Genomic DNA, 27,098 nt, shown 5'->3' on the forward strand with positions numbered 1-27,098 from the left:
GTCACGCCCGCGGGCATTTTTATCGTCTTTTCGACGTTTTTTTTTTTTCTCTTAGTTAATACGCCCTGTCCGCGTTTATACGGTCCGAGATAAATTCCTCGTCCGTATTTATAAGGTGCCAAGTATAGTCCGCGACCTTGTTCCATCGCGCGATTGTGACGTTGCAATTCTTCAAGTTGACGTCGCGGGCGCTTACCGCTTTCGCTACATTTGCAGCTCCACCGATCAAAGATCCTAGAACGCCCAACATTGGCAAAATCGGTAACATGCCGCCTCGTTTTGCCGACGGAAGTACTCGTTTTTTTTTCGTCGTCGTCGTTTTCCTCTTTCTCGTCTTTGCCTTCATACCCATGCCGATCTTGGTCTTGGCCTTCATCGCTGCCCAGATAGCTGCAGCGGCGGCTCTCTCGCCCAAAGTCGAGTCTCTCGCGGTAATGCGTTTCCGTGCTGACGCTGCGAGTATATCGTTAGCAGCGTGTCTATCGACGAGTTTGTTACTCTTAGAATACGCAATATCGTGTTCGCGGCACGCTGCGTCCAATGGATTTACGCCCGTGTCGCCTCTGGCTAATCGTTTCTTCACCCGAGTGCCCGGACCGCAAAACTGGTAGCCGGGGATATGTAACTCGAAAGGAAGTGCGTTTATCGCTCGATTCAGCAAACTTCCGGTTTTGTTCGACGCTGACATTCGCTGCAATCTTTTATCCTCGGTGCAGGGCCGTCGATGTGCGTACGCTGCCAAGGTTGATTATAATGCTCGTCGCAGCGACGATAAGTTTGAACTACCGGGTCCACCTGTATATGTTTCGGAAGCAGTTCCCAAACGTGGTGGATGTAATTACCGTACACGCGTAAGAGTACGACTTTAGGTATATATTGCAACTGCTCAGCGCTTAGGTCCAGAATATCGCTGGGATGTGACAGCGTGAGAAACATTTTTGATATTGAGCTACTCAAGATTTCACACATCTATAAATAGGTCCTCGACGTGTCACGCGAGTTTAATGTGAAACATGAAATTCGTGCGGCAGTCGCTGACGATACGCGTCACAAACTGCGACGAGAAATTGCGAATGATGGGGGACAACGCGCAGTTGCGGAAACACGGTGAAATGCTGCCGAGTACCATCCGCACAATAATTGCGGGGCCATCTTCGTGCGGCAAAACTAATGTTCTCATAAGCTTGTTGGAAAGTCCGCACGGTGTACGTTTCGAGAATATTTATATTTATTCCAAGTCGCTGCAGCAGCCTAAGTATCAATATCTTGAAAATCTGTTGACATCGATCGATGAAATCGGCTACTTTACGTTCTCCAATAATAGCGACGTTATTCCACCGAGCGAGGCGCTTCCGAATTCAATCTTCGTCTTCGACGACGTTGCGTTCGATAAGCAGGATGCGGTGAAAGAATACTTTTCAATGGACCGCCACTCGAATGTCTACTGCTTTTATCTTTGTCAAACGTACGCGAGGATACCTAAACATCTGATACGCGATAACGCCAATCTCCTAATTCTGTTTAAACAGGATTGTACCAATCTCAAACACGTTTACAACGATCACGTAAACACCGACATGTCGTACGACGAATTTTGTGCTTTGTGCCATGCTTGTTGGCAACAAAAGTATGGATTTCTAGTGATAGACAAGGACAGCGCGCTTAGTAACGAACGATACAGAAAAGGATTTAACGAGTTCGCGGTACCGCAAAACGATTAGTCATTATCGATACGTCAACGTTGAACGTTAACATGGCGGAAAATAACAAAGATATACGCAAGCGTGAGCAACTCGCGAGGGAGATTGAAAAAACGAGCGATGCGATCCGCAAGAAGCATCACGCTTTAAAAACCGGCAGGATCGAGGAGGAAATTGCAATGGAGAGACGTTTCAAGCCCATCGTCGCACCTCTGAAACAGATTGTCGAGGAATCTCAGCCGATTAAAAGAAAAGAAGAAATCAAGGAAGAAAGAATAATTAAGAAAAGACTGAGCGACGACGATGACGACGATGGTGCATCTTACGAATTGTCGAAAGCAACATCGAGCAAAAAGCAACGTTTTGAACAAGCGTACGACGCAATAGATTCACCAGCGATAACGTCAACACCGCGTACGATGATTGGTCCTGCAACATAAACTAACAAGGCTCTCGAGAACGTTTTCGAAACCACAGACGATTCGTTTGGAACGTCTGTTCAACATCAGATGCAAACGTTGGAAGGTCGAAAAACGTTGTCTGAACATTTAGGTCCGCTCGGTCAAAAGTACATCGGAGATTTTTTCAGCGGTGGTGGAAAAGAGAAAATTATAGACACCGTGTATGGTGGTCGTCTCGACAAGGATGGAATGATGCTTGGTAATAAAAAGTTTGACGTGGACATCAATGATAACATAATTATCGATGGCGTGCGATACGCTGGCACACCCGGTCTTTACGAGTTGATTTTTAAGAGACTCCCCGATGATTTTCTCTATAAGGAGGACGATTTGCAAAAGTACAAGAGCATATTGTTGACTACAAACGTACATAGACGTAATTACACCGCGGAGAGTCGACTACGAGGCAACAAAGGATACAAGTATAGATACGTGATCGCACCATTGATGTCAATCGAATCTACACCAAAGAGAACGAATAAATCCGGAAAGGGATTACCTCGCGCTATGATACTAAACGACAACGCGATTAATTATGTGCACTGGAACGATCCTAACGAATTAGTAGATCGTCTACGATTGCTAGAGGCTTCACATCGAGCGGGCAACGACGCTCACGGCAACGAGATGTTGTCCATCGTGGAAGAACTTCGTGAAGCTGGCATAATTATAAATTAAATCGTATGCCCACGAAACGAGTCAGACGAGAGGTTGATTTTGTTTGAGAAGGACGTGCGATAGACGACAAAAATGAGCAGCAATGAACGTCGAAAAGACGGTTACGAACGTTTAACGAATGACTTTGAACGATTCTTAAATAAAAATCGGACGTTTCAAGAACGGTTGTCAGACAATTATCGATCGGCTCAGGATCGCTATGAAAAGACACAAGAACAAGTGAAGGATGGTTATCGAATGGCCGTAGATCGAGTCAAGAATGAGTATGAAAAATTATCTAATCGACAGAAACCGGAAGACAAAGAAAAGTTATTAAAGGAAGACAGAAAATACTGATAAATTGAGAAAAAAACGTTTATTTTTTAAACAAAGTAGAAGGAACTTTGCAATGCCAACATTATAAATTACATCGTGTAACCGCTAAACGAGTCAGTCGTAATGCAATTCGTTTACGCGCCGAAATATGAGTTTACCGAAGAAAACAATAAGCTCCGAGAGGCGACAAATCGTCGAAGAATTACACGCGTCAGCTAGACGCAATTTTCCTAGAAGACGTATTATAATCAAAGGATTCAACGATCTTTGGCTGATATCGTCGAGATGCGTCCCTATTCAAAGTACAATAGAGGTCATAATTACATACTTACCGTCATTGATGCGTTGAGTAAATACACCTGGGCAGTACCGCTCAAGAGCAAGGCCGGGCGCGAGACGGCTGACGCAATCGCCAAGATAATTCGAGAGAGCGGAAGATGCCCGAAAAATTTGCAAACGGATATGGGAAAGGAATTTTATAACGCCGATGTGCAAAAAGTCTTGAAAAAGCATGACATTAATCATTATTCTACATATTCGGTTTTAAAAGCATCGATAATAGAGAGATGGAATCGCACACTTAAGAACGATATGTGGCGTATGTTAACACTTAACGGGTCGCACCAGTGGGTCAACGAGCTGCCGCGTCTGGTGTCGGATTACAACCGCAGGCATCGTACTATCGGCATGCGACCAGTCGATGTTAATTCGGAAGTTGCTGAAAAACTCCTGCGCACTGTATACTCTCATATAAAAATCATGGGACCCGCGAAATTCAAAGTAAACGATTCGGTACGCGTGAGCAAGCACAAAACGACATTCTCTAAGGGGTACACCTCCAATTGGACCACCGAGGTGTTTAAGATCGTTAAAGTACAGCGCACTAATCCTGTAACTTATCTCCTGGAAGATTATCGCGGTAAACAAATAGCGGGTGCTTTTTATGAGTACGAGTTGCATCGCACGACTCATCCAAATGTATACCTGGTAGAGAAGAAAATAAAGAAGAAAGGAAACAAGGTTTACGTCAAGTGGCTGGAATTCGATGATTCGCACAACTCATGGATAAATAAAAAAGATGCTATTTGATTTATTTCAATTAAACATGTATATATTTTATATCATATAAGCGTTTACAAAATATATAAACTGAATACAAAGAATTTTTTTGGTCTTTATTCTTCTTCTATCCTTATTAATACAAAATGTCATATAAAAATTTTTATTAAAAAAACGTATATCTAAAATTTGAAAAAAATATCAAAATATCTTATTCATAAAACGTTAAATGTATATTAAGCGTGTAACATATATGAAACAATACATAAGATGTATAAAATGAAGCATACAGAATATAAAACGTATACAAAGTATAAAGTATGAATAACGTACTTATATAAAATATTACTAGCATATTAAACGTGTAAGAAATATAAAAAAAAATGTAATACAATAAAAGATTAAAATGCATAATATTTATAAAAATGTGAGAACATCTTATGGTTATAACTGTATCTGCCAATGTCCCCATGGTAATGTATTTGTTAATGATGATGGAACAAGGTATCTTTTATCATCATATAGCGAGAGCGCCACTTTGGATTCTGAAACCGTAAACACTTGATGTAGCTTCGAATGTATACACGATTGGCTACGAGTTAATTCTATTTCATCGTTCAAACATCGCATATAATCTTCAAAAGCAGTAGTTCGCGCTACTACATTGTTTTTCACAACTTTCGCTTTTTTGGTATCCTTTCTGCCATCTACTTTGATCGCGTACATCTTTGCTCTAAGCCCTACAAATTCGGTCATGATCGCACCGTTGTTTTCATCTTTCATTAGACCGAGGACTTTTTTATTCGCGAGAGGTAGACCGTACGGGTTGTCTGCGGGATAATCGCTTGTATCATATCTCGCTATATCACGTTTCATCGTTGAATAAATATCATCGCACTTGAGGAAATAAACAAGACTATCAGTATCTGAATATAACAATTTGCACTTGTCTTTATATAGCGGAAACATATATTCGTGATGAAATTCGTACGAGCAGATTTTTGATATGTCAAGTATGCACATACCCACATAAATCGGCTTGTTAAACTTCACCTCGAGTTTACGCAGTTCGACGGCAACTAAATTTTCCGCAAAGACGATGCGGCTGTGAAAATTTGGTTTAGCGATCATTGCCTCTGCACCGTAACGTCCTTCCCATTTTGTCAATAATTTTACGTCTACATGATTACGTACGTTTTCCATAGTTTTACCAAACACGGCGTTGTTCATCAATTTGTACAAATTCTTTTCAAAATCATTTTTTGCGCTCATTCTAAATTTTGTGTTCAATTCTATATAATCGCGAAGCCATGGAGATTGAGCAAACTGTAATACGCGATGAATTTTTGTTACGCGAAGCCCATTGCGCGTGCATTGTTGCAAATAACGGTAATGTATCACATACCGCTTTTTATCGTTCAACGTTGCGAGAAGTTTTTTCTGCCGTGATCCTGGCGGTTTATCGTGTAGGACAGAAAGATAAGTCAGTGTGTTGATCGTATGGACATTGTAGATATGTGAGATCGACTTCTAGCACCCAGTGGGCGAATCCGAAGCGATCGCGTTCACGTCAAAATTGTCAACGTTTTCGATCCATTGAAACTCACCGTATGGTAATGGTTGACACATCGCAAAATCATACATATTGTTTATGTCAAAATACATTAGATAAGACGATGGTTTCGATGGATCGTAAGAACGCATGTACTTATTATTGGCTTTAGCATATCTACCGGAGCATTGACTCAAACCACCGCGTATACCGCGTTCTATAAATAAGATCATGTCTATATCGGTGAGCAACTCAAATCTTACGCGTGTTAGTTTCAACATTGCATCCCAAGTGTAGCCTGGCAATGTGTAATAATGCGCGGGATCAAGACCATAACTATTAATGCTACTTTCGCGGAAGTTTTGAAAAATATCAACCAGTAATAAGACATCGGTCTTGAGATATAGATCGCTGTATTCATCCAGGGTTTTGATTGAGAACCGCTGCCAAACTTTCTGAGCATGAGCATAATCTGTCTGTGATACTGTCTGCTTGGTAAGAGAACTATAAAATGATTCACGCGGTGGCAGTTGCGTTTCATACAGTTTGTCAACATTATCCACGTATTCGTATGGAAAGACACCTTTGCGTGTCAACAATTCAAAGTCTTCGTTTGATAACGAGGAAAATTCCGAATGAGAAATTTTTAATTTATCAAGACTTAAAAATGATGCCAATTTATCAAGACTTGAACTTAAAAACTTGTACGAATCGATGAACCGTAGCCGTATACAATTTCGTGCATTTTTGAAAATTATGTCTTTATCACAAGTATTTTCGACATAAAAGATATATATTTTTCTTTATTTATCGATAGTAAATCGATTTTGCCTTCAAACGTGGTGGCAATTTCTTTTATGATGAAATGTGCATCGTATCCAGATAAATTATGAAATACGATCAGAATAACGTACGAATTTTTGTAATTTAAATTACAATTTGAATGAGCTGGACCACGGTAAGACCCTGTCAAATGGCAATGATCGCACACACACGTATACTATTCGGTGCGAACGGTTTTTCACAGATATGACAATTCCTCGCGTTACTATATGTCTCTTGCTGCTCTTTAGTTAATGATTCCATAGGAACATTGGCGGATATTCTGGCTTTCACGCTATGCGCCAGGTTTTCGAGTTCTTTCGCGAACCACACGACGCAATCGTTATCGCGACGAAAGTGATACTCTGACAACGCGTCGTCGTATGAGCACTTAACATAATATGCTATACTAAATACCTCGTGATGCTGATACGAGAAATTTGAAGTGTTCTCTGTTCCTGGGTCAATCTTCCGCAGTATGCACTCCAAATCTGAATAAACAACAAAGGTTACACGCTCCTTGTTGTTGTAATTATCGAATTCAAGCCATTTGTTATCCTCGCTCGGTAGTATAACGGCGCAGTCGTTTAATTGCTGACAATCCACTTTGTGTGACTGCAACTTTTCTTCTGAGCTGAAGTAATGCAGACAACTATAAAAAAAACAGAAGACGATTTTTAAAAATAAAACAATTTTTATAAGTGAGAAATATTTTTTTTAACAGATTTTATTATTCTTACCGATCACAAATGTACTTTCTTCTTTTATTATTGTTCAGCTGTATACTGATTAGTCGTGACAAGTTGTTTATACATGCAAAGTGGCCGACGCTGTTATCACGTTCATCTTCCAAGTACAGTAGATTGGCATGCTTCTCCTTCTTATCCTTGGTGAGCCTTATCGGGAATACGCGTAGTTTCTTTTCTTTTCTGTCGAATTCGGTACCGTATACATTCACCGACACGTCGTTTAATCGTTCAAATTTTCCAATGTCTTTTATATTCATTGGAAATGTTATGTCACTAACATTCAAGACTTCCGCGTAATGTGGATATGACGACTGCATTTCTTTCGGCAGGGTACAGAGCGGCCACTACCGACTACGCGAAACACGCATTGTCTTTCGATTGCACATTAATCACGGCACGTTTATTCTTTATTCCCCGCGGCAATTCGATGCAACATCCCGCGTGCATGGGATTATGTTTATTAATGTTTACCGTTAAATTCAGTATTCGCGTAAGAGCCCAACCGCAATCGCGTTCTTGAAACTCGTCGAGCATCACCAACGTGACATCGATGACACTCTGCTCATACCACTCGCGCAAATTTGACGATCGATAAAGTTCATTGTTCCTCGTAGCGATATTTTTAATATTACGTTCATCATGATTATTAACATATTCACCATTAAATACGGTCTTTACCTTTACACTATCATGTTTCGCGATAGCGTCTTGCACTCGCTCAATCACCAAATCACTGGCGTCCTCCAAAAAATGTCGTGGCTCGATATAATCAATGTTAATAACAGCGCCAGTCACAATGCGATTCTTGAACGCGGCCTCGATCTCGCGCCATACGAGCGATTTCTTATCACCGGCGCTAGTACTTGCATAATTGCCACCAACGTGCATGAAACGTCTTTCTAACTGCGCTTTTTCACCTTTGAATCGCGCGATTCTTGACACAAGTGATTGTCTTTTTCCCACGGCGAGTCGAGGACGTTTGGCACTACAATGTTCTTCGAGCTGCGCGAGGTACTCGTCGCATCGTTGCAACCACTCGAAACATTCAGCTAAATTTGCAATCTGCGAGCATTGCTCGAGCAGTTCACATTCCACTCGCTCACTATTTTCCATTTTTTCAGTTTTTAGTACGTATCACACACTTTCTCGGAGCACTTGCATGTATTTTGTTTACATGATTTGCAAATTCGCTGTGCGCTTAGAACGTTACAGTGTCCGTTTATATATTTTAATTCACAAAAATCAGGTGGTATAGCGTATCTCCACCAAGGATCATCCTGCTCTCTATTTCTCTTTTCAACCCACCGATTAAATAAATTAATCACTGCAGGTTCGCGCTTATCGTCAGAGTTCTGTGGTGGTGGTGGTGTTTATTGCAAGAAATTCGATGCACTGTCCATAACCAGCGGGAATCGTAATCTGCAGAATGATATCGTATATAGAGATATTCTGGTAAATTTTTTTTGCCCACTGGTATTTGTTTAATTGCTTTTCTTCACAATTATCAAACGCATACAGATGGTCCAGTATGAGCAAATACAATTTTCTTTTCCTGTAGTCTGACAATCTACAAACACGTTCTGAGTTAATAATGACACCTTGTCTCACGGCACGTTCACAAGTCCCACGTATTCCTAATTCTCGATCGCGAAGGAATTTTATTGACGATACTCGTCGTCGTGGAACATCGGTTTCTTCTTCTTCTTCCGGCATAAACACATTATCGAGAACGTACACGATTTTTTCTAAATCAAAATCTATAAATAGATTTATGTCTATATCAAGCAATGCGTCGTCAAACTCCATTTTGACTGCGTTTAATGTGAACTTCAATATGATCAACCATCTTTTAGAGAGTAACTATTACGACTGATTCGGTGTCCACATCGAGACTGATCGTATAATACATTCACCAAACTTATAACCGAAACATGAGTTTTGTTTAATCGATCGAAAGATTAACGCTTGCCTCTTGCATCATCTAAATATTGTTTCAACGTGCAGCTGCCGGACTATCGGCGCTTATCTTTACTAAGAAAGATACCTTGCAAGATTAAACATGCCACTGGGCGGCAACCGCACACGAAAAAGAGCTCACGTAAACAAATCTAAATATCATTTACACGTGTCATTAGAAGCCGGACTATCGGCGCTTCTCTTTACTAAGAAAGATATCTTGCAAGATTAGACATGCCACTGGGCGACAACCGCGCACGAAAGAGAGCTCACGTAAACAAATCTAAATATTATTTCAACGCGTTATTAACACAGCCGAAAGAGCTGTTCAGCGCTTTTCTCTCTCTTTCTTGCATCCACCTTGACCAAAAATTATTAGAGGATAGCGAGCGGCGGTGGCGACGGCGGCGGCGGCGGCGGCGGCGGCGGCGGGCCCCGCGGAAATAGCCGCGCACACCCCACAAAATATTCGCCATCGTATCGCTTATCTCCCTCGTGATGACAGACATTTCCGATTTCAAAAGTACAGTCATACACACTTCCTCGCGGTGTGATTTATTATGTTTATGTAAACAGAGTGACAAGTACATGGTCCATGTTTACATTAAATGGTCAGTTGCCTTCACGCGACACATTTCAAAGGTGTCGGTCAAGAACATGGTCCTCGAATCGTTATCACTGTTTATTTAAACATTGATTACGCAGAACAACCGGTTAGGTTCATACACGTGTCCCCGATTTAATCCCCCCCCCTCCCCTCGCCCCGCTCCGGTCGTGTGACATCGTCTCCGGTTAGACCCCCCCGTGAAACCCGAAATATTCCCCCCTACCCCGCATGCGGCACATTTCAAAGGTGTCAAATTTATTTAAACATCGGTCAAGAACATGGTCCTCGAATCGTTATCACTGTTTATATAAACATTGATTACGCAGAACTACCGGTTAGGTTTACACGCGTGCCCCCGTTTTAAGCCCCCCTCCCCCTTCTCCACCCGGTTTGGTCCACCCGCGGGACCTTATCGCCGGTTAGACCCCCCCGCGACCCGAAATATTCCCCCTCTTCCCCGCACCCCCCTGAGATCCCCGTGTTAGAATCCGCCTATGCATTCTACTAGTAATACGTCGCGCGCGTGCATGTCGTAAACTCGGCTCTGCAACACGAAAATCGGAATTTGTAGCTAAAAGCAAAGCTATGCCTGTTGTAAGAAAAAAGAGAACGCTTGAGACAGATCGAGATGGAGAGACTCCTCAAAAAAGAAGGAGACAGGAAGAGTTTCCCAGTCCCCATTCGTCACCTTGGCTATTCTCCGCCGGAGAATGTACAAGAGACTCGAACATACGCGCTCGCACGCACCAGTTGTCGCGTTGTCCTTATTTTGATAAGGAGAATGAAAGGATAGTTAATTTAATAAGTCGTGCTTAGTGATTCGCAATTAGTCACAAAATTTTATTTATCGGCAAATTTACAGTAACAGTTTGAATGCTCGTGCAAGCGAATACTCTACTGTTCGAGTTGCGGTGTGGCAACCGGCGCACGCTCCGGCGAAGTTATCGCGACGTTGCCACATAGCGCGTTGGCCATGCGACGAAAATTTTGCAAAAAATTGCGCTAACGAGAGAAACTCATTGTCAGTAATCTCTGGTCACCGATTTCATAAAATGTAATAGGACTGTAATTTTTATTCATACATTACTACAGAATTCAGGCATTTTTGAGAAAATGATAAAATACTTTTAGCACGTATAGTACCGTTATGGAAGAAGATCTATCAAGTTGGCCATGTAGCTCTGTGATAAAATACGTGAGTAGTATGCTGAAGGTTTCAGGTTCGATCTCTCAGGACAAATCTTTTTTTTTGTAAATTTAGTATTAAAAAAATAAAGAAATTAAAAAATGCTGTTTTTTATTAATTAAATTGAAATTGGACACAGAACATATGTAAAAATTGTAACACTTCTTTTGACGTTCAAACCACTCGTTGTAAATTTTCATGGCAAATACATCTTTCGTGCTTTTAAAATTTTAATTCGATTGATAATAGAAGAGCATTTTTAAATTTTCTAATATTTTTTCATAATGACTTACTTAGTGTTAAATAATTAAAAATAGTTTAAAAAATACATGTAACAATTTTAAAAAATTCCACTAACTTTTATTTAATGCTACGTACATTATAAATAATTATATGTACGTATGTATAAAAAATAATTTTTTTTTACAATTTTTACAATATCTGTGATTTCATTTGTCACATTCCTCACAAATTTATATATATGAATAATTGTAAAAAACTTATCAAAAAATTATTTTTGATACATCCGTAAATACAGTTATTTATAATGTATGTAGAATGTATGTAGAAAAAGTTAGTAGAATTTTTTAAAATTATGTATATTTTTTAAACTATTTTCAATTATTTAACACTAAGTTCGTCATTAAAAAAATAATAGGAAATTTAAAAATGCTTTTTTATTATCAATCAAATTAAAATTTTTCAAAAACAAGAAAAATGTATTTGCCATGAAAATTAACAATGAGTGTTTGAACGTCAAAATAAGTGTTACAATTTTTACATATGTTTTGTGTCCAATTTCAATTTAATTAATAATAGAACAGCATCTTTTTATTTTTTTATTTTTTTCAATAGTTTTAATTTTTTCAATACTAGATTTACAAAAAAAAATTGTTCTGAGGGATCGAACCTGGAAACTTTCGGCATATAAGCCACGCATTTTACTATAGAGCTATAGGCCCAACTTGACACTTCTTCTTTCGTAACGATACTATAGGTGCTAAAAGTGTTTTACTATTTTTTCAAGAATGTCTGAATTGTACTACAGTTTGTATGAAATTGCAATCTTACTGCCGCAACGCGCGAGCGTGTACTGCCACTCTAATAGTATGGCATTCGATGGCATCTTTGCGGTGTGCTTCATGTCGTTTGTCGCGGGTAGAGTTCTTATTGCACGTACGTCTTCGTGAGTAACCCGCAGTGAAATAAACGTTCAGACAATACAGTTGTTATCGTTGCATGGTACGGCTTGTGGGTTAAGATAATTTACTCCGCGCGTACTCCTGCGCATCGTCTCTCTCTCTCTCTCTCTCTCTCTCTCTCTCTCTCTCTCTCTCTCTCTCTCTCTCTCTCTCTCTCTCTCTCTCTCTCTTTCTCTCAGATAAAGCAGTTACTAATGCGTTTGACTCCTTGCGAACGCGAATGGAACATGCCGATCGGGCGGTCGGGGCGACCTGTGCGCCGAGTACGTCTGCTAATACAGGCGCGAAAACCTATGCGTCCGCTTGCTCGGCGCAATCGATGGTCCGCGTAGCCAGGGGTCCTGTTCTGGACATTCCAAAGACCACTAATCTTATAGTCACTCCCACTGGCGAGTCTGGCCTTGCGACTTCTCGCGAAACCAGGAGTGTCTTAGAAAAATCGTTAAAGTCCTCCGAGTACGACCTAAAAATATGTCGGATATCATCAGTCAGAAAAAACGGCATTCGTATCGAGGCCCATTCCGTGGATTTGGTCAAATTGAGGCAATCGCAGGTTTTGGACAGGGTCGGTCTCAAGCTAGAGCAGGAAACCAAAATCAATCCTCGGCTCATAGTGCACGGAGTTCCCTGCGGTATGAAGAGTGAGGATCTCAAGAAGGAAATCATCTCTCTAAATTTGAAAAATGTTGCTTCCCCTGACATCAGGGTTATTTATATTTTCCCTCCAAGAGAGAATCGAAAATTCACTAGCTGTGTCATAGAGGTATCACCCGCTATCCGCGCCCAATTACTGAAGGAGGAATTAATTTTCGTAAATTATTCTGTTTGCAAAATTGCTGACTATGTAAAGGTTCTACAGTGCTATAGATGTTTGGCATTCGGTCACTTCGCCAAGACCTGTAAGTTCCCACCTCGCTGCGGTCATTGTGCTGAGGGACACGAAACCAGGGATTGTGTCACGAGGGGGAGGGATCCGATTTGCGGCAACTGCATGCGATGGCTGCCTCACGAGGGGCGATCTCACTCAGCACTGGATAGCAGATACTGCCCCATCTTGCGGAGGAGAGTCGCCAATCGTATAAAGAACATAGATTATGGACAGTAAAGGGACGGAATACATTCAATTATGTCATGTCAACTGCCAATCGCTGCTTGCACATATAGACGAATTCCGAGTCCACTTTGCTAACTCTAAGTATCATATCATCTGCCTTACAGAAACCTGGCTCAAACCAGCTATTTCGGATCAAATGATATCTCTACAGGGCTACTATCCGCTCAGATGTGATCGGTTCGGGAAGCAGGGGGGAGGTGTGGCTCTCTTCGTGCGCGAGCATCTGCGGGTCCGACTGATACAACATTCAAATAACGTTTATAGTCACAAACCGGAGTACATTCTCGCGGAGATGATTCCGGACGGAAGGTCGAAGATTCTTCTCGGCGTGGTGTACAGACCTCCACACTGTGGATATCTGGCGGATTTTCTAAACGTCTTTACAGATGCTTCTGCATTATATAATCACTCTATCATCTTCGGTGATTTTAATGCCGACTTGTGCTCTCAGACGTTCGACTCTGAGCAGATTAAATCTTTCGTGGACACATCTAATCTATTCCTGGTGCCTTTCGAGTCAACACACCATACTCGTTCCTCTTCCACGTGGCTGGATTTATGTATCATCGACGATGGTGAAAAACTTGTGACGAAGGGTCAACGCGATGTCACATTTCTCTCCGCACATCAGCTGATTGAGATAGCGTACAGAATCAAAGTTGATCGCTATTGCAAAAGGTGTATCTCAGCGCGAGATTTTCGTTCCTTTGATAGAGACACCTTCCTGGATGAGCTTAGCACGTGCGACTCGGAGGCTCTGTACCGTGAGTGTGATGTTGACATAAAAGTCAGGATGTTCAACAACAAATTCCGTCATTGGATGCTTCGACAAGCATGCTCCGCTGAAAGAAATTGTTCCAACCTGCCTTCGCCGTGGATCACTAACGAGATCAGAAGGTCTATGGCGGAGAAGAACAGGAGTCGGAGAAGATGGAGGAGAAGCTGTCTAGAGGCGGATTACGACTCTTTCAAGAAGCTAAGAAATCAGGTACAACACATGGTACGCACCGCTAAGCAAAACTACTATCAGGCGACCTTCTGCGAACTTAAGGGGTCCGATGCTGTGTGGAGGAGGCTAAAACATCTCGGGTTGATAAAATCCAAGGCGATAGAAAGGAAACTACTCTTTTCCACGGAAGATTTAAACGCATTCTTTACTAACCACGTAATGGCAACGGAGCATGAATGTGATGATGTCCACCTGGGAGAGGAGTCGTACGACGATTCAAAATTTTATTGGAGTTACATCAAACCTCGCCACGTCTTAATGGCTCTAACATCACGTGAGTCTGAAGCTGCGGGCGTGGACGGTATGGCACCGAGGCTGCTGCACATAGCCCTGCCATGTATTTTGCCCGCTGTGACTCATATTTTCAATTACTGCCTCGAGGCAGGAGTGTATCCCGATCAGTGGCGTACAGCAGCCATCTGTCCAATACCTAAGGTCAAGTTCCCTTCTCAACTGAAGGACTACCGGCCGATCTCAATTCTGTGTTTCATCTCCAAGGTCTTGGAACGAATTGTGGCAGATCAGATAAAAGTCTACCTAGAGAGACAGGACGTCTTGGATCCGAATCAGTCTGCTTATCTGAAGGGCGCATCCACTCAAACGGCCTTGATCAAATTTCTGGACGATGTCCGCCAGGCGGCGGATTCTAGAAGAGTCACAGTGTGCGTCTTCTTCGACTTCACAAAGGCGTTTGCTTACGTCTGCCATCGCACATTAATAGAGAAGTTGAGGAATATTGGCTTTTCGTGCTCCTCGTTGCGCTGGGTTTGCGTCTATCTTTTTCTTAGGAAACAAGCGGTTAGAGATCCACTCACTCGTGGGTTGTCTGAAGTCAGAAGCGTCACCTCGGGAGTACCACAGGGCTCTGTTCTGGGGCCTCTGCTGTTCGTCCTTTATCTCTTGGATTTTAGGGACATTTTAAAAACCTGCAATTATAGCTTTTATGCGGATGATCTGCTTATATACTCACACAGAACCTCGATATTTGCACGAGAGCATATCTTTAATTAACGAAGATATTAAGAGCATCTCAGACTGGGCCACAAATAATTATCTTACACTAAACCCTTCCAAAACCACAGCAATGGTAGTGGGTACAGCCAGGTACGTGAATAACCTTGCCTTGAACGAGCTTCCCTGCATAAGGGTTAACAACTCCGACATACCATTTGTGGACTCAGTCAATTACCTTGGACTGACTATTTCTGACAACTTATCGTGGGAGAAGCAGGCAGCTAGGACAACGTCTAAAATATACGTTTCGCTACATCAATTGAAGTTATGCAAAAATCTCTTGCCTATCTCCCTCAGAGAAAGGTTAGTAAAAACGTTAATTTTTCCAATTCTGAACTATTGTTCAGTCACTCTTACGGACATCTCTCAAGAGCAGAACCTTAGGCTGCAGAGGGCCTTGAATGCCTGTGTTAGGTTCATCTACCAAGCAAGAAGGGATGAACATATCACCCCTTATTTTGATAAACTAGGGTGGTTAAAGACTCAATCCAGGCGAAGTTACTTAATAGGGAGCCTTACTTTTCGTATAATGCGTACAAAAAAACCTCCCGCAATCTACAAGGGTTATACTCACAGAAGCGACGTGATAGTCCGCAACACAAGGGCCGCGAGTGACATGTTAACCGTGCCGTACTGTAGAACCGAGTTATATAGGAAGTCTTTTAGGTGCGTTTCTATCGAGTTATGGAACAGCCCATCTGACATTAGATGTGCCAAATCGCTAGACATCTTTAAATCTGGACTTTACAATTTCCTGTTCGGAACAAACCGTTGATGGGTCGAAGTCCGCTTCGACCCAATCAATCGAAACATCGGTCTCGATACAGCGACTGACTAATTATTCTAGTCCATATTTATATTAATTTCTACTTACATTAATTACTAATTTCTAATATTTTTATTGTATTTTATGTTAATTTCAGATTATATAATAATTGTATATTAGTATCTATTTTTCTGCGATTTTTTATCTCTCATGTCAAACTTAAAGATGTAATTGATCATGCGCTTGAGGGGATCTAATCCCAGAGCGCGTAATAAATGACGATCTCTCTCTCTCTCTCTCTCTCTCTCTCTCTCCTCTCCCCCCCTCCCTCACTCCCTCCCTCCCGCCCCCATCTCCACCCCCCGTCTCTCTGTCTGTCCGTCCGTCTGTCCGTCTGTCCGCCTGTCCGCCTGTCCGTCTGTCCGTCTGTCCGTCTGTCCGTCTGTCTGTCTGTCTCTTTCCTGTCTTTCTTGTTTCTTTCGCGTCTCCATCGTGACGCGTTGTCACTCGTGGTCACTCGCATTCACCGTATCGTTCCCGCGCAATAGTTTGAGGTTATAATGTAGAGGCAGTAGTCAGTTCGTACAGTCGTCGGTCGTCGGTCGTCGATCGTCGGTCGTCGGTCGTCGGTCGTCGGTCCTTGGTCGTCGGTCGTCGGTCGTCGGTCGTCGTCGTCGGTCGTCGTCGTCAGTGATAATGATAATAGTAAACAACGACGACAACGGTAACGGCAGCGGCGATGGCGACGTCATCACCGTCGTTGTCGTCGTCGTCGTCGTTGATAGTAATAATAGTGGACGACCAGGGCAGCGGTAGCGGCAGTGGCATCGGCGACGGCGAGGTCGTCAGTGATAGTGATAATAGTGGACGACCACGGCAGCGGCGACGGCGACGTCGTCATCGTCGTCGTCGTCGTCAGTAATAGTGAGAATAGTGAACGACCACGACAACGGTTGCGACACCGTTGCCGCCGCCGCCGTCGCCGTCGTCATCGTCGCCGTCGCCGTCGCCGTCGCCGTCGTCATCGTCGCGTCGCCGTCGCCGTCATCGTCGTCGTCGTCGTCGATGTCGTCGTCGTTGTCGATGTCGTCGTCGTTGTCGTCGTCGTCGTTGTCGTCGTCGTCGTTGTCGTCGTCGTCGTCGTCGTCGTCGTCGTCGTCGTCGTCGTCGTCGTCGTTAGTGCTGGTGATAATAGTTAGTGAACGACTACGACAACGGTAGCGGCAGCGGAAGACAACAGGAAGCCGCCGTAGTTCGTCTGCGAAGACGAACTACGTTATGTAAGAAACCTATAATAAGATATCAAAAGGTTTCTTTCGCCATAGACCGGTAAACCATTCTAATTATAATTACATTTGTAATTACTGCCAGAGGCGTTTTGTGAGCTGGGTACTTATAACAAAATGCCACAGTTGTAAAATGTCAAAAGCATTTATTGTGGGCTTTTTAATTTTTTGCCAGGGTCATTATCGTGTACTGGCTTGTTATAACAAAATGTTACAGCTGAAAATTGTGCTGTGGTTAGTTATAACCAAATGTCAGATGAATTTATTGTTTGCTGACTTTCTAATTTTTTGCCAGGGGCATTTATCGTGTACTGGCTTGTTATAACAAAATGCTACAGCTGTACATTGTGTTGTAGATAGTTATAACCAAATATCGGAGGCGTTTGAACTAGCTAATTATGACACAATACTATAAGTGTTTATTATACGCATATAATTTTTATAAAAGCTGTACTTCATTGTACTTCTTCTCTTCTCTTTTTGTTATGTAACAAAAAGAAATAGAGCATCTGTCTAACAGAGCTCATGTAAAAATAGAAGAGAAACGACGCTTATATGATAAATGTCAATAAAAATGTTGGTATTATCGATATTTATCATTTTTAGTTCTGCAGAGATCCGCAGATGTCGCATTTAGTTCCACGGAGAGCCGCAGATGTCGCAGGACTATTAGAGTCTAGACCAAGCTCGATTGAGTTCGCCATTCACTTTAGCATCCTCTTAAGATTATTTGGGAGAACCTAGAAGCACGCAAGAGTTGCTGATGAGGTGGAAGAGAAACAAATACGAGTATATCAAGGAGTCTGCTTATAAGAAAGCGTATTGCGACAATGGTAATCTTCCAAAGGTGTATAGACTTTTTAAGGTTCACAAACCCGGTATTCCATATAGAATAATAGTCTCGTCAATTGACAACCCGTTATATAGCTTGGCCACGTTGCTACATGAGATTATTTCTAAAAGTATTCTGAAAGAATTAAGTAAGATTGCCTTAAGTAAGATTATCAATAGTTTTCAATTAGTTAAAAAGCTGGGGGATAAACACTTAGATCCTAATCATAAGTTAATTTTGTTGGATGTCGTATCGTTATTCACAAACATCCTTATTGATTTAGCTTTAGTAAGCATCTCCAATAGGTGGTCGTTCCTTAAGGGGTTACACTACTCTGCAAATTTTTTTTTTCGATTTTTGTTTTATTGGCTTAAATGATGTATAAACTATCTAAAAATAATATCCAAAAGCAATTTTGGGTGAAAACCGACTATAAATAATTTTTTTATCTTATTTTCGTAAGTGCCTTGGAGCGCTCTGAAACGTTTCAAACGGCCGCTCGGCTGCGCGCTGCATTTTAAGTGTATTACAACTCTGTTGGTAATTTTTTCCGATAAAAGTCAGTTATACTTCTTCGAAGCGTTGACAGATGGCGTTAGAAATATTTTCGAAAAGCCATATGACGTCATTGTAACCGTTAAGCTAACGGTAAACACGCAGCAAGCAATTCCACGTGCTACTCCGAGTTACGCGCTTATGTGCTTTACTTCAGTGTTATTAAGTAGTTTTTGATAACAAAATGAGTGAGAAAGTGTACAGTGGCAAGAAAGGAACCAGATCATCATCAACTCGTGCCAGTATAAACAGAATTTCCAACAGGAAGCCGCCCGGCCGCCGTAGCTTCGAATGCGACACCGAGGCAGTTTCTAGGCTCGCGAAAAAACTGAAATCTGCAACATCCAAAGATGATATTGAAGTCGATAGTGCATTTGGCTACCGCATTGTAAATTTTATTCATGTTTTTACCATGTTGTCGCAAATTCTAGTGTGTCAAAATTGCGCAGGTAATGTTACTTTTTCGGAGTCGTGCATACGCGGTCTTGGATTTAAGATCGTTGTACAATGTGAAAAGTGCGGAAGTACTACTATTGACAGTAGCCCTCTAATTAACGGCAATGCTTTTGATATAAATAGACGCTTCATCTTTGCTATGAGACTAATTGGTATTGGGATGCAAGGAATACATAAATTTTGCGCGTTCATGTGTCTCCCAAAACCAGTGACTCAAAATTCATACGATAAAATTGTGAAATGTATAGCAATAGCTACGGACGCTGTGAAATGTAAAGTCTTACGTGAAGCTGTCGAAGAGGAAAAGAAGATTTCTGTAGAAAAAGGACAACATGAAGGACTGTCAGTGTCGGGGGACGGCTCCTGGAGAAAGCGTGGCTTTTCTTCTCTTTTTGGATTTTCAAGTTTGATTGGATGGTTTACAGGAAAAGTAATTGATATTTTTGTAAAATCGAAATACTGCAAGGGGTGCGAACATTGGGAGAAGCAAAAAAACACCGCTGAATACGAAGAATGGAAAAATGTACACGAAAACAACTGTCAAGTAAATCATAGTGGAAGTGCAGGAAAAATGGAGTCCGACGCTATAGTTGAAATGTTCTCGCGTTCTGAGTCTACATGCAATGTTCGATACGCTTACTACATCGGAGATGGTGATAGCAAGACATACAAGAGTATCCAAGATGCCAAGCCGTACGGTGATTTTCCTGTGACTAAAAAAGAATGCATAGGACATGTGCAAAAAAGGATCGGAACAAGATTGCGCAATTTGAAGAAAGAAGCTAAACATCTTGGTGGTCGAGGAAAGTTGACTGGAAAGTTGATAGACGAAATGAGTATTTATTACGGACTGGCTATACGTCGAAATATAGATTCGATAGATAATATGCGCAAGGAAATATATGCTACGTTGTACCATAAAATATCGACGGATGAAAATCCTCAACACGACAGATGTCCCGAAGGCGAAGATTCTTGGTGTTCTTGGCAAAGAGCTAAAGCCTCGCATACTCTCGAACTATATACTCATAAACCAGCTATGCCAATGCAAGTATTCGATGCTGTTCAACCAATTTATAAAGATCTAACGAGAGAAGATCTTCTCTCCCGTTGCCTCGGAGGATTCACTCAGAATGCGAATGAAAGTTTAAATTCCATCGTTTGGTCGATAGCGCCGAAAACGATATCCAGCGGCAAAACCGTGGTTGATATTGCAACTGACATCGCTGTAATTACATTTAATTGTGGTTTTCAAGGACTATTAGATGTTATGAGCACATTTCAATTAAAGATTAATACACAATTATACAACTTTGTCATGGAAGTCGATCGACGTCGAGTTACAGCCGCCAACCGCTCAGCATCGAATAATCTAAAAAACACTCGAAAAGACCTTGCATCGTTAAGAAAAGAGGCTCAAGAGCAAAATGAATGCTTGGAAGGGCAGTTATACGGTGCTGGGATAGCAGAGTAAAGGTAAAAAAATTTGCAAGCCAATAGTTTAAATATTTCATATCGTAAATGTGTCATGAAACTTTAAACGCGTTTTTCTCGAAACTAAGTTTTTCAAACTTGCGTTGTCAGAAACTCAGTCAATTTTCATCGGATTTACTTGAAATTTTAACTGTAGCTTCTAAAATAGATTGTCTATGGAAGTACACAGGGTTTTTAAGATTGATAAAAAATTACATTTTTTATGAACAATTTAAAGTCGATTTTTTCCCCAAAAAATGAAAAAAAAATTAAAATTGATGCCAATTTGTGAATTTTCACAAAAAAATTAAAATCCTGTGTACTTCCACAGAAAAACTAATGTAGTTTAAGAAAAAATTTTTTTTTTTGCTCTAGGTGGCGTACGAGTGCTGAAACCGACTACGCCGTTTACCGCTTCAGAAAAAACATACTTTCCAATAATATAGTGCCATGGCGCCATTTTGTATTATAAATTAAAATAAAAAATATTTTTGTACACCTTAATACATGTGTAATTAAGCCATAAAATTTCATTTTAATCCATTCGTTAGTAATCGAGAAAACAATTCCCAAAAAAAGGTTTATTTTTCAGTGCGCCAGAGTAGTGTAACCCCTTAAGGACACTTGCTACATCCCTGAGTAAGAATTTTTAATGGCGGTACAATTCGTTCTAAATTCAACATATTTTAGCTTCGGAAATGATTTTTATAAGCAGAAATTTGGGACTCCCACTAGTTCTCCTTTGTCACTTGTTATAACAAACCTCGTCATACTGAACCTTGAAATCTGGGCTTTAAACTAAATTGGAATACTACCTTTTCATTTTAAATATGTAGATGACATAGTGATGGCTGTACCAGATAATTTAATTGACCTTACTTTAAGTACGTTCAATTCTTTTCACCCGCGGATGCAGTTTACACTAGAAATAGGGGGTGATAAAATAAACTTTTTAGACATCACTATCATTAAAACACAGATTCCTTAATTTTTGATTGGTACCATAAGCCCACGTTCTCGGGGAGATACCTGAACTTTCTATCGGCCCATCTCAAGTCACAAAAAAGAGGCACAATTATGGGCATGGTTGACAGAGCGTTTATATTATCGGATTCAAAATTCCATAAAAAAAACTTAGAGCTTATTGTAAATACTCTTCTTATCAACGACTATCCTGCTGAATTTATATTTGAGACTATGAATAGCCGCATTAAATCTTTAATTAACCAAAGCACATATAAACAAACAAACAATAACACGGATATCGATACGACAGATAATAGTTCATGGTTTTTATTGCCATATGTTCCAAGAATACCCGAGAAATTCAAAGACTTCATTAACTTGAGATCTTGTTAACAATTTTAACGGTGGCGAGTCGCCTATAGTGGGCGCCTTACTAATTGTTAACCTGATTGATGATTCCAAAGGAATGAATTTCGCTCCGATTTTGCTCCGTATTTATGTCATCTGCTTGTAGCCGAGGTGTACCTGGGAGTGAGAGTTTCCGATTTTTGTTAGTTTTTCATTATAGTAAGATTCTTTAACTATTATGCGCCTTTTGCACACGATGCGACGCATGCGATTCAAAGGTTACATTTTGAGACTTTGAATTTTAATATAAAATACAATTTTTAAACAATTTTAATTTTAAGTATGCGTAGCTGTAGTATTAATTTTTCTGAATCGCTACATAGTCAAAAAGTTAAAATTTTTTAATGCAACTGTTTTTTTATCGGTCCTGAATCTTTAGATGACTTTAGCGGCTCTAATTTTTATATGGTAGCTCCAATTTTTATATGGAATTTTAATATGGTAAGCACAGCGCGATAGCTAAACAAACGTGTAATAAATTATCAGGTCAAAACTCGTAATTTTGTTGTTGCAACTATTTTTAATTGTGTTGTGAAGATAGAAGGAATTAGTACAAGAATTACTAGGAGCGCGCGCGCCCAAAGATGCCGCGGCAAAGTTTATTTCCGAGATCTTTAAATATTTTTGTAAGCTACAATTTTTGAGTTATCAATATTTAATTTTGGTAAGACGATGGTATCGCAATGCCGCTAAGGATATATGGTCCAAGATTCACTCCCTTGTTATTATTTCGGTTTTTTTTAATGTTATTTGAAACAAGACTAATACATATAACAAGTAAAAGTTTAAGTGTTGTTAAAAAATGTTTTACATTTAATATTCAAAATTAGTCACAGACGTTTCGACTCTACAGAGACTTCTTCAGTATGAATTAACCTACTACAGTACAGATCATCATTTTGATTGCATGTCATGTTCCACACGGATATGCCTTGTAAGGATTCCTGCGACAATCTGTAAGTTTTGTACTTTTTAGTGATTGACGGAAAGTGATTGTTTGTCATTAAGCTAACGTTGTTTTGCAAAAAATTAAAGCTGTCAGAATCAAAATGTAAGTGGGTTATACGCGTCGCACACCAAGAAACAAGTGATTTTCGAGCTACTGGACGAATCTCGTTCGCGTTTGGAAAACGACAAAAGATCCAAGAACATGTCAAACTTTTGCCTTCCACCGACCTCACGTTATGTTTGCGAATTGTTGATTAATTGCGTCTGTTAAAAACAACATTGGTATTAATGCGCTGTTGATGTAATAAGTTATAATTTACACTGAAAAAAACTTTGTAGAGTCGAAACGTCTGTGACTAATATTGAATATTAAATGTAAATCATTTTTTAACAGCACCCAAACTTTTGCTCGTTATATCGGTCTTGTTTTGTATATTACTTTTTGTTATACGAGCCACTTTATACTAATTTAATTTTATTTGTTGCAAAATTTTATATGATTTTTAGTAGTTACAGTTTTTGAGATATTAAGTTACGTGATAGCGGAGTGCGCGAGCTACATGTTTCCAGGTTCAAACTTATAATTTTATTATTACTACTGTGAGAAAACTATTTTTCTTTATTTTTTAAATATTAACTAGATTTACGCGCGGGCGATACATGGCGCTAGCAGGAGCCGCGAAGAAAGGCGCGTCCGTGCGACAAGATACGCATTTCTTCCGCCTCTTATATTTAATTTAAGACAATTTATATTTTGTAGTTGATCTCAATTTAGGATGCACGACGCGACAGCAGCTGGTGCACCCAATCATCATACGATCTTAATTATTATTATTTTTATTTTTAATTATAATAGAAAGGTTACAGAAAATTATGAGCATGCGTTACAATTTCGGGTATTTGGAAAATTTTGTTAAATTCATTGTTAGACTTTCATTTTTAATTTTAATTAATCTTAATTTTACTTCTACAACTACAAATTTATTTTAACGGATAGTGTGGAAAAAAAAAGAAATTTTTGTGCGGCAAACATAACAATGGGTTTAACAGTTTCGCTTTTAACGCTAATTGCACCGCGTACTCGGCCATCGACGTTCTTTTATTCGAAATATATTTTCCTATAAATAATAATTTTTTATACGCGGTTTGCGCTTCACGGTCCCAATAATATTTACAAAATTTAGTTTTCGTGGTTTGGATATCCGTTGGCTTGGTCATCTCATATCAATACTTCACGTACGATTTCATCGTTCGTTTAAAGTAACGCAGTTGTTCGTGCTCGGGTACATTCGTCCCTTGCTTTCGGATTTGCATATGAATATCTCGGGATTTTGCAGTAGAATGTATGAACGGATTCTAACATCGGGATCTCAGGGGGGGGGGTGCAGGGAAGAGGGGAATTTTTTGGGTTGCGCGGAAGGATTTAACCGGAAATGAGGTCACGCGGGTGGACCAAACCGAGGGGAAGGGAGAGGGGGGGTTAAACGGGGACACGTGTATGAACCTAACTGTGGGAGGGGTGGTATCCGGTGTAGTTCTGCGTAATCAATGTTTAAATAAACAGTGATGACGCAGAGTTAGCGACGATCGTCGCCAATGTTTAAATAAACAAGGACCATGTTCTTAGCCGATGTTTAATTAAATCTGACACCTTTGAAATGTGCCGCGTGGAGACAACTGACCATTTAATGTAAACAAGGACCATGTACTTATCCTTCTGTTTACATAAACATAAAAATTACACCGCGGGGGGGGGGGTATGACTGTACACTTGAAATCGGAAATGTCTGTCATCACGAGGGAGGTGGGGGAGGAGGAAGAGATAAGACTAGCGATACGATGGCGAACATTTTGCGGGGTGTGCGCGGCTATTTCCGCGGCGCCCGCCGCCGCCCCCGCCGCCCCCGCCGCTATGGCTCGCTATCCTCTAATAAATTTTTGGTCAAGATAGATGCAAGAGAGAGAGAGAAACGTCGAACAACTCCTTCGACTGTGCTAATGACGCATTGAGATAATGTTTAGATTTGTTTATGATACGTGAGCTCTCTTTCGTGCGCGGTTGTTGCCTAGTGGCATGTCGAATCTTGCAAGATATCTTTCTCTCTCTCTCTCTCTTTTTCTTTCTTAGTAAAGAGAAGCGCCGATAGTCCGGCTTCTAATGACACGTTGTAATGATATTTATATTTGTTTACATGAGCTCTCTTTCGTACGCGGTTGCCGCCAAGTGGCATGTCTAATCTTGCAAGGTATCTTTCATAGTAAAAGTTAAGCGCCGATAGTCTGGCTGCCGCTGATTTAAACTGCACGTTAGAACAATATTTAGATGATACAAGAGGGAAGCGTTAATATTTCGATTGATAAACAAAACTCATGTTTTGGTTATAAGTTTGGCGAATGTATTATACAATCAGTCTCGATGTGGACACTGAATCAGTCCCAATAGGTCTCTAAAAAATGGTTGATCGTATTGAGGATGATGATAATACGTGCAAGTGCTCCGAAAAAGCGTGTGATATGTACACCCAAGGACTTTGATTCTGTCCATGGGGAAATTTTCCAAACTGAGAAGTCACCACTTTCTACATACTCGCAGTTCATGATTAATAAAACAACTAGAGCTTATTGGTTGTTACGTTAATCATGAACTGTAAGAATGTAGAAAGATAGCGACTTCTCAGTTTGGAAAATTTCCCCATGGACAGAATCAAAATTCTTGGGTGTACTAAAAACTGAAAAAATGGAAAATAGTGAGCGAGTGGAACGCGAACTGCTCGAGCAATGCTCGCAGATCGCAAATTTAGCTGAATGTTTCGAGTGGTTGCAACAATGCGACGAGTACCTCGCGCAGCTCGAAGAACATTGTAGCGCCAAACGTCCTCGACTCGCCGTGGGAAAAAGATAATCACTTGTGTCAAGAATCGTGCTACTTAAAGGTGAAAAAACGCAGTTAGAAAGATGTTTCGTGCACGTTGGTGGCAATTATGCAAGTATTAGCGCCGGTGACAAAAAATCGCTTGTGTGGCATAAAATTGAGGGCGCGTTCAAGAATCGCATTGTGACTGGCGCTGATATTAACATGATTATATCGAGTAGCGACATTTTTTGGAGGGCGCCAGTGATCTGGTGATCGAGCGAGTGCGAGACGCTATCGCGAAACATGATAGTGTAAAGGTGAACACCATATTCAATGGTGAATATGTTAACAATCATGATGAATGTAATATTAAAAATATCGTTACGAAGAACAATGAACTTTATCGATCGTCAAATTTGCGCGAGTGGTATGAGCAGAGTGTCATCGATGTCACATTGGCGATGCTCGATGAGTTTCAAGAACGCGATAGCGGTTGAGCTCTTACACGAATACTGAATTTAACGGTAAACATTAATAATCATAATCCCATACACGCGGAATGTTGCATCAAATTGCCGCGGGGAATAAAAAATAAACGTGTCGTGATTAATGTGCAACCCAAAAACAATGCGTGTTTTGCGTGGTCAGTAGTGGCCGCCCTGCACCCCGCCGAAAGACATGCAGCCCGGGAGTCGTCATATCTGCATTACGCGAAAGTCTTGAATTTTGGTGACATAACATTTCCAATGAACATAAAAAACATTGGAAAATTTGAATGTTTGAACGACGTGTCGGTGAATGTATACACGACTGAATATAAAGAAAAAACTCTACGCGTATTCCCGATAAAACTCACCAAGGATAAGAAAAAGAAGCTACAATGTCAATCTACTGTATTTAGAAGATAAACGTGATAAAAGCCTCGGCCACTTTGCATATATAAACAACCTGTCACGACTAATCAGTTCACAGCTGAACAATAATAAAAGAAGAAAGTACATTTGTGATCGGTAAGAATAATAAAATATGTTAAAAAATATTTCTCACTTAAAAAATTGTTTTAATTTTAAAAATCGTCTTCTATTTGTAACAACGTATGCAGGTTGCATGCATTATTCCCGGCGTACACC

At 40.6% G+C, this 27,098-nt stretch overlaps 1 protein-coding gene across 1 annotated transcript; it reads left to right on the forward strand.

The window, feature by feature from the left end:
* The first annotated feature begins 18,626 nt into the window (after positions 1-18,626).
* LOC120358985 lies at positions 18,627-21,422 on the forward strand. Its single transcript, XM_039455053.1, has 2 exons — positions 18,627-20,795; positions 21,168-21,422. The coding sequence occupies exon 1, from the start codon at positions 19,048-19,050 to the stop codon at positions 20,791-20,793; it is 1,746 nt and encodes a 581-aa protein (XP_039310987.1). The 5' UTR covers positions 18,627-19,047; the 3' UTR covers positions 20,794-20,795; positions 21,168-21,422.
* Positions 21,423-27,098: the final 5,676 nt, after the last annotated feature.

This window comes from Solenopsis invicta, chromosome 11 (genome assembly GCF_016802725.1).
Source record: "Solenopsis invicta isolate M01_SB chromosome 11, UNIL_Sinv_3.0, whole genome shotgun sequence".
NCBI classification, from domain to species: Eukaryota; Metazoa; Arthropoda; class Insecta; order Hymenoptera; family Formicidae; genus Solenopsis; species Solenopsis invicta.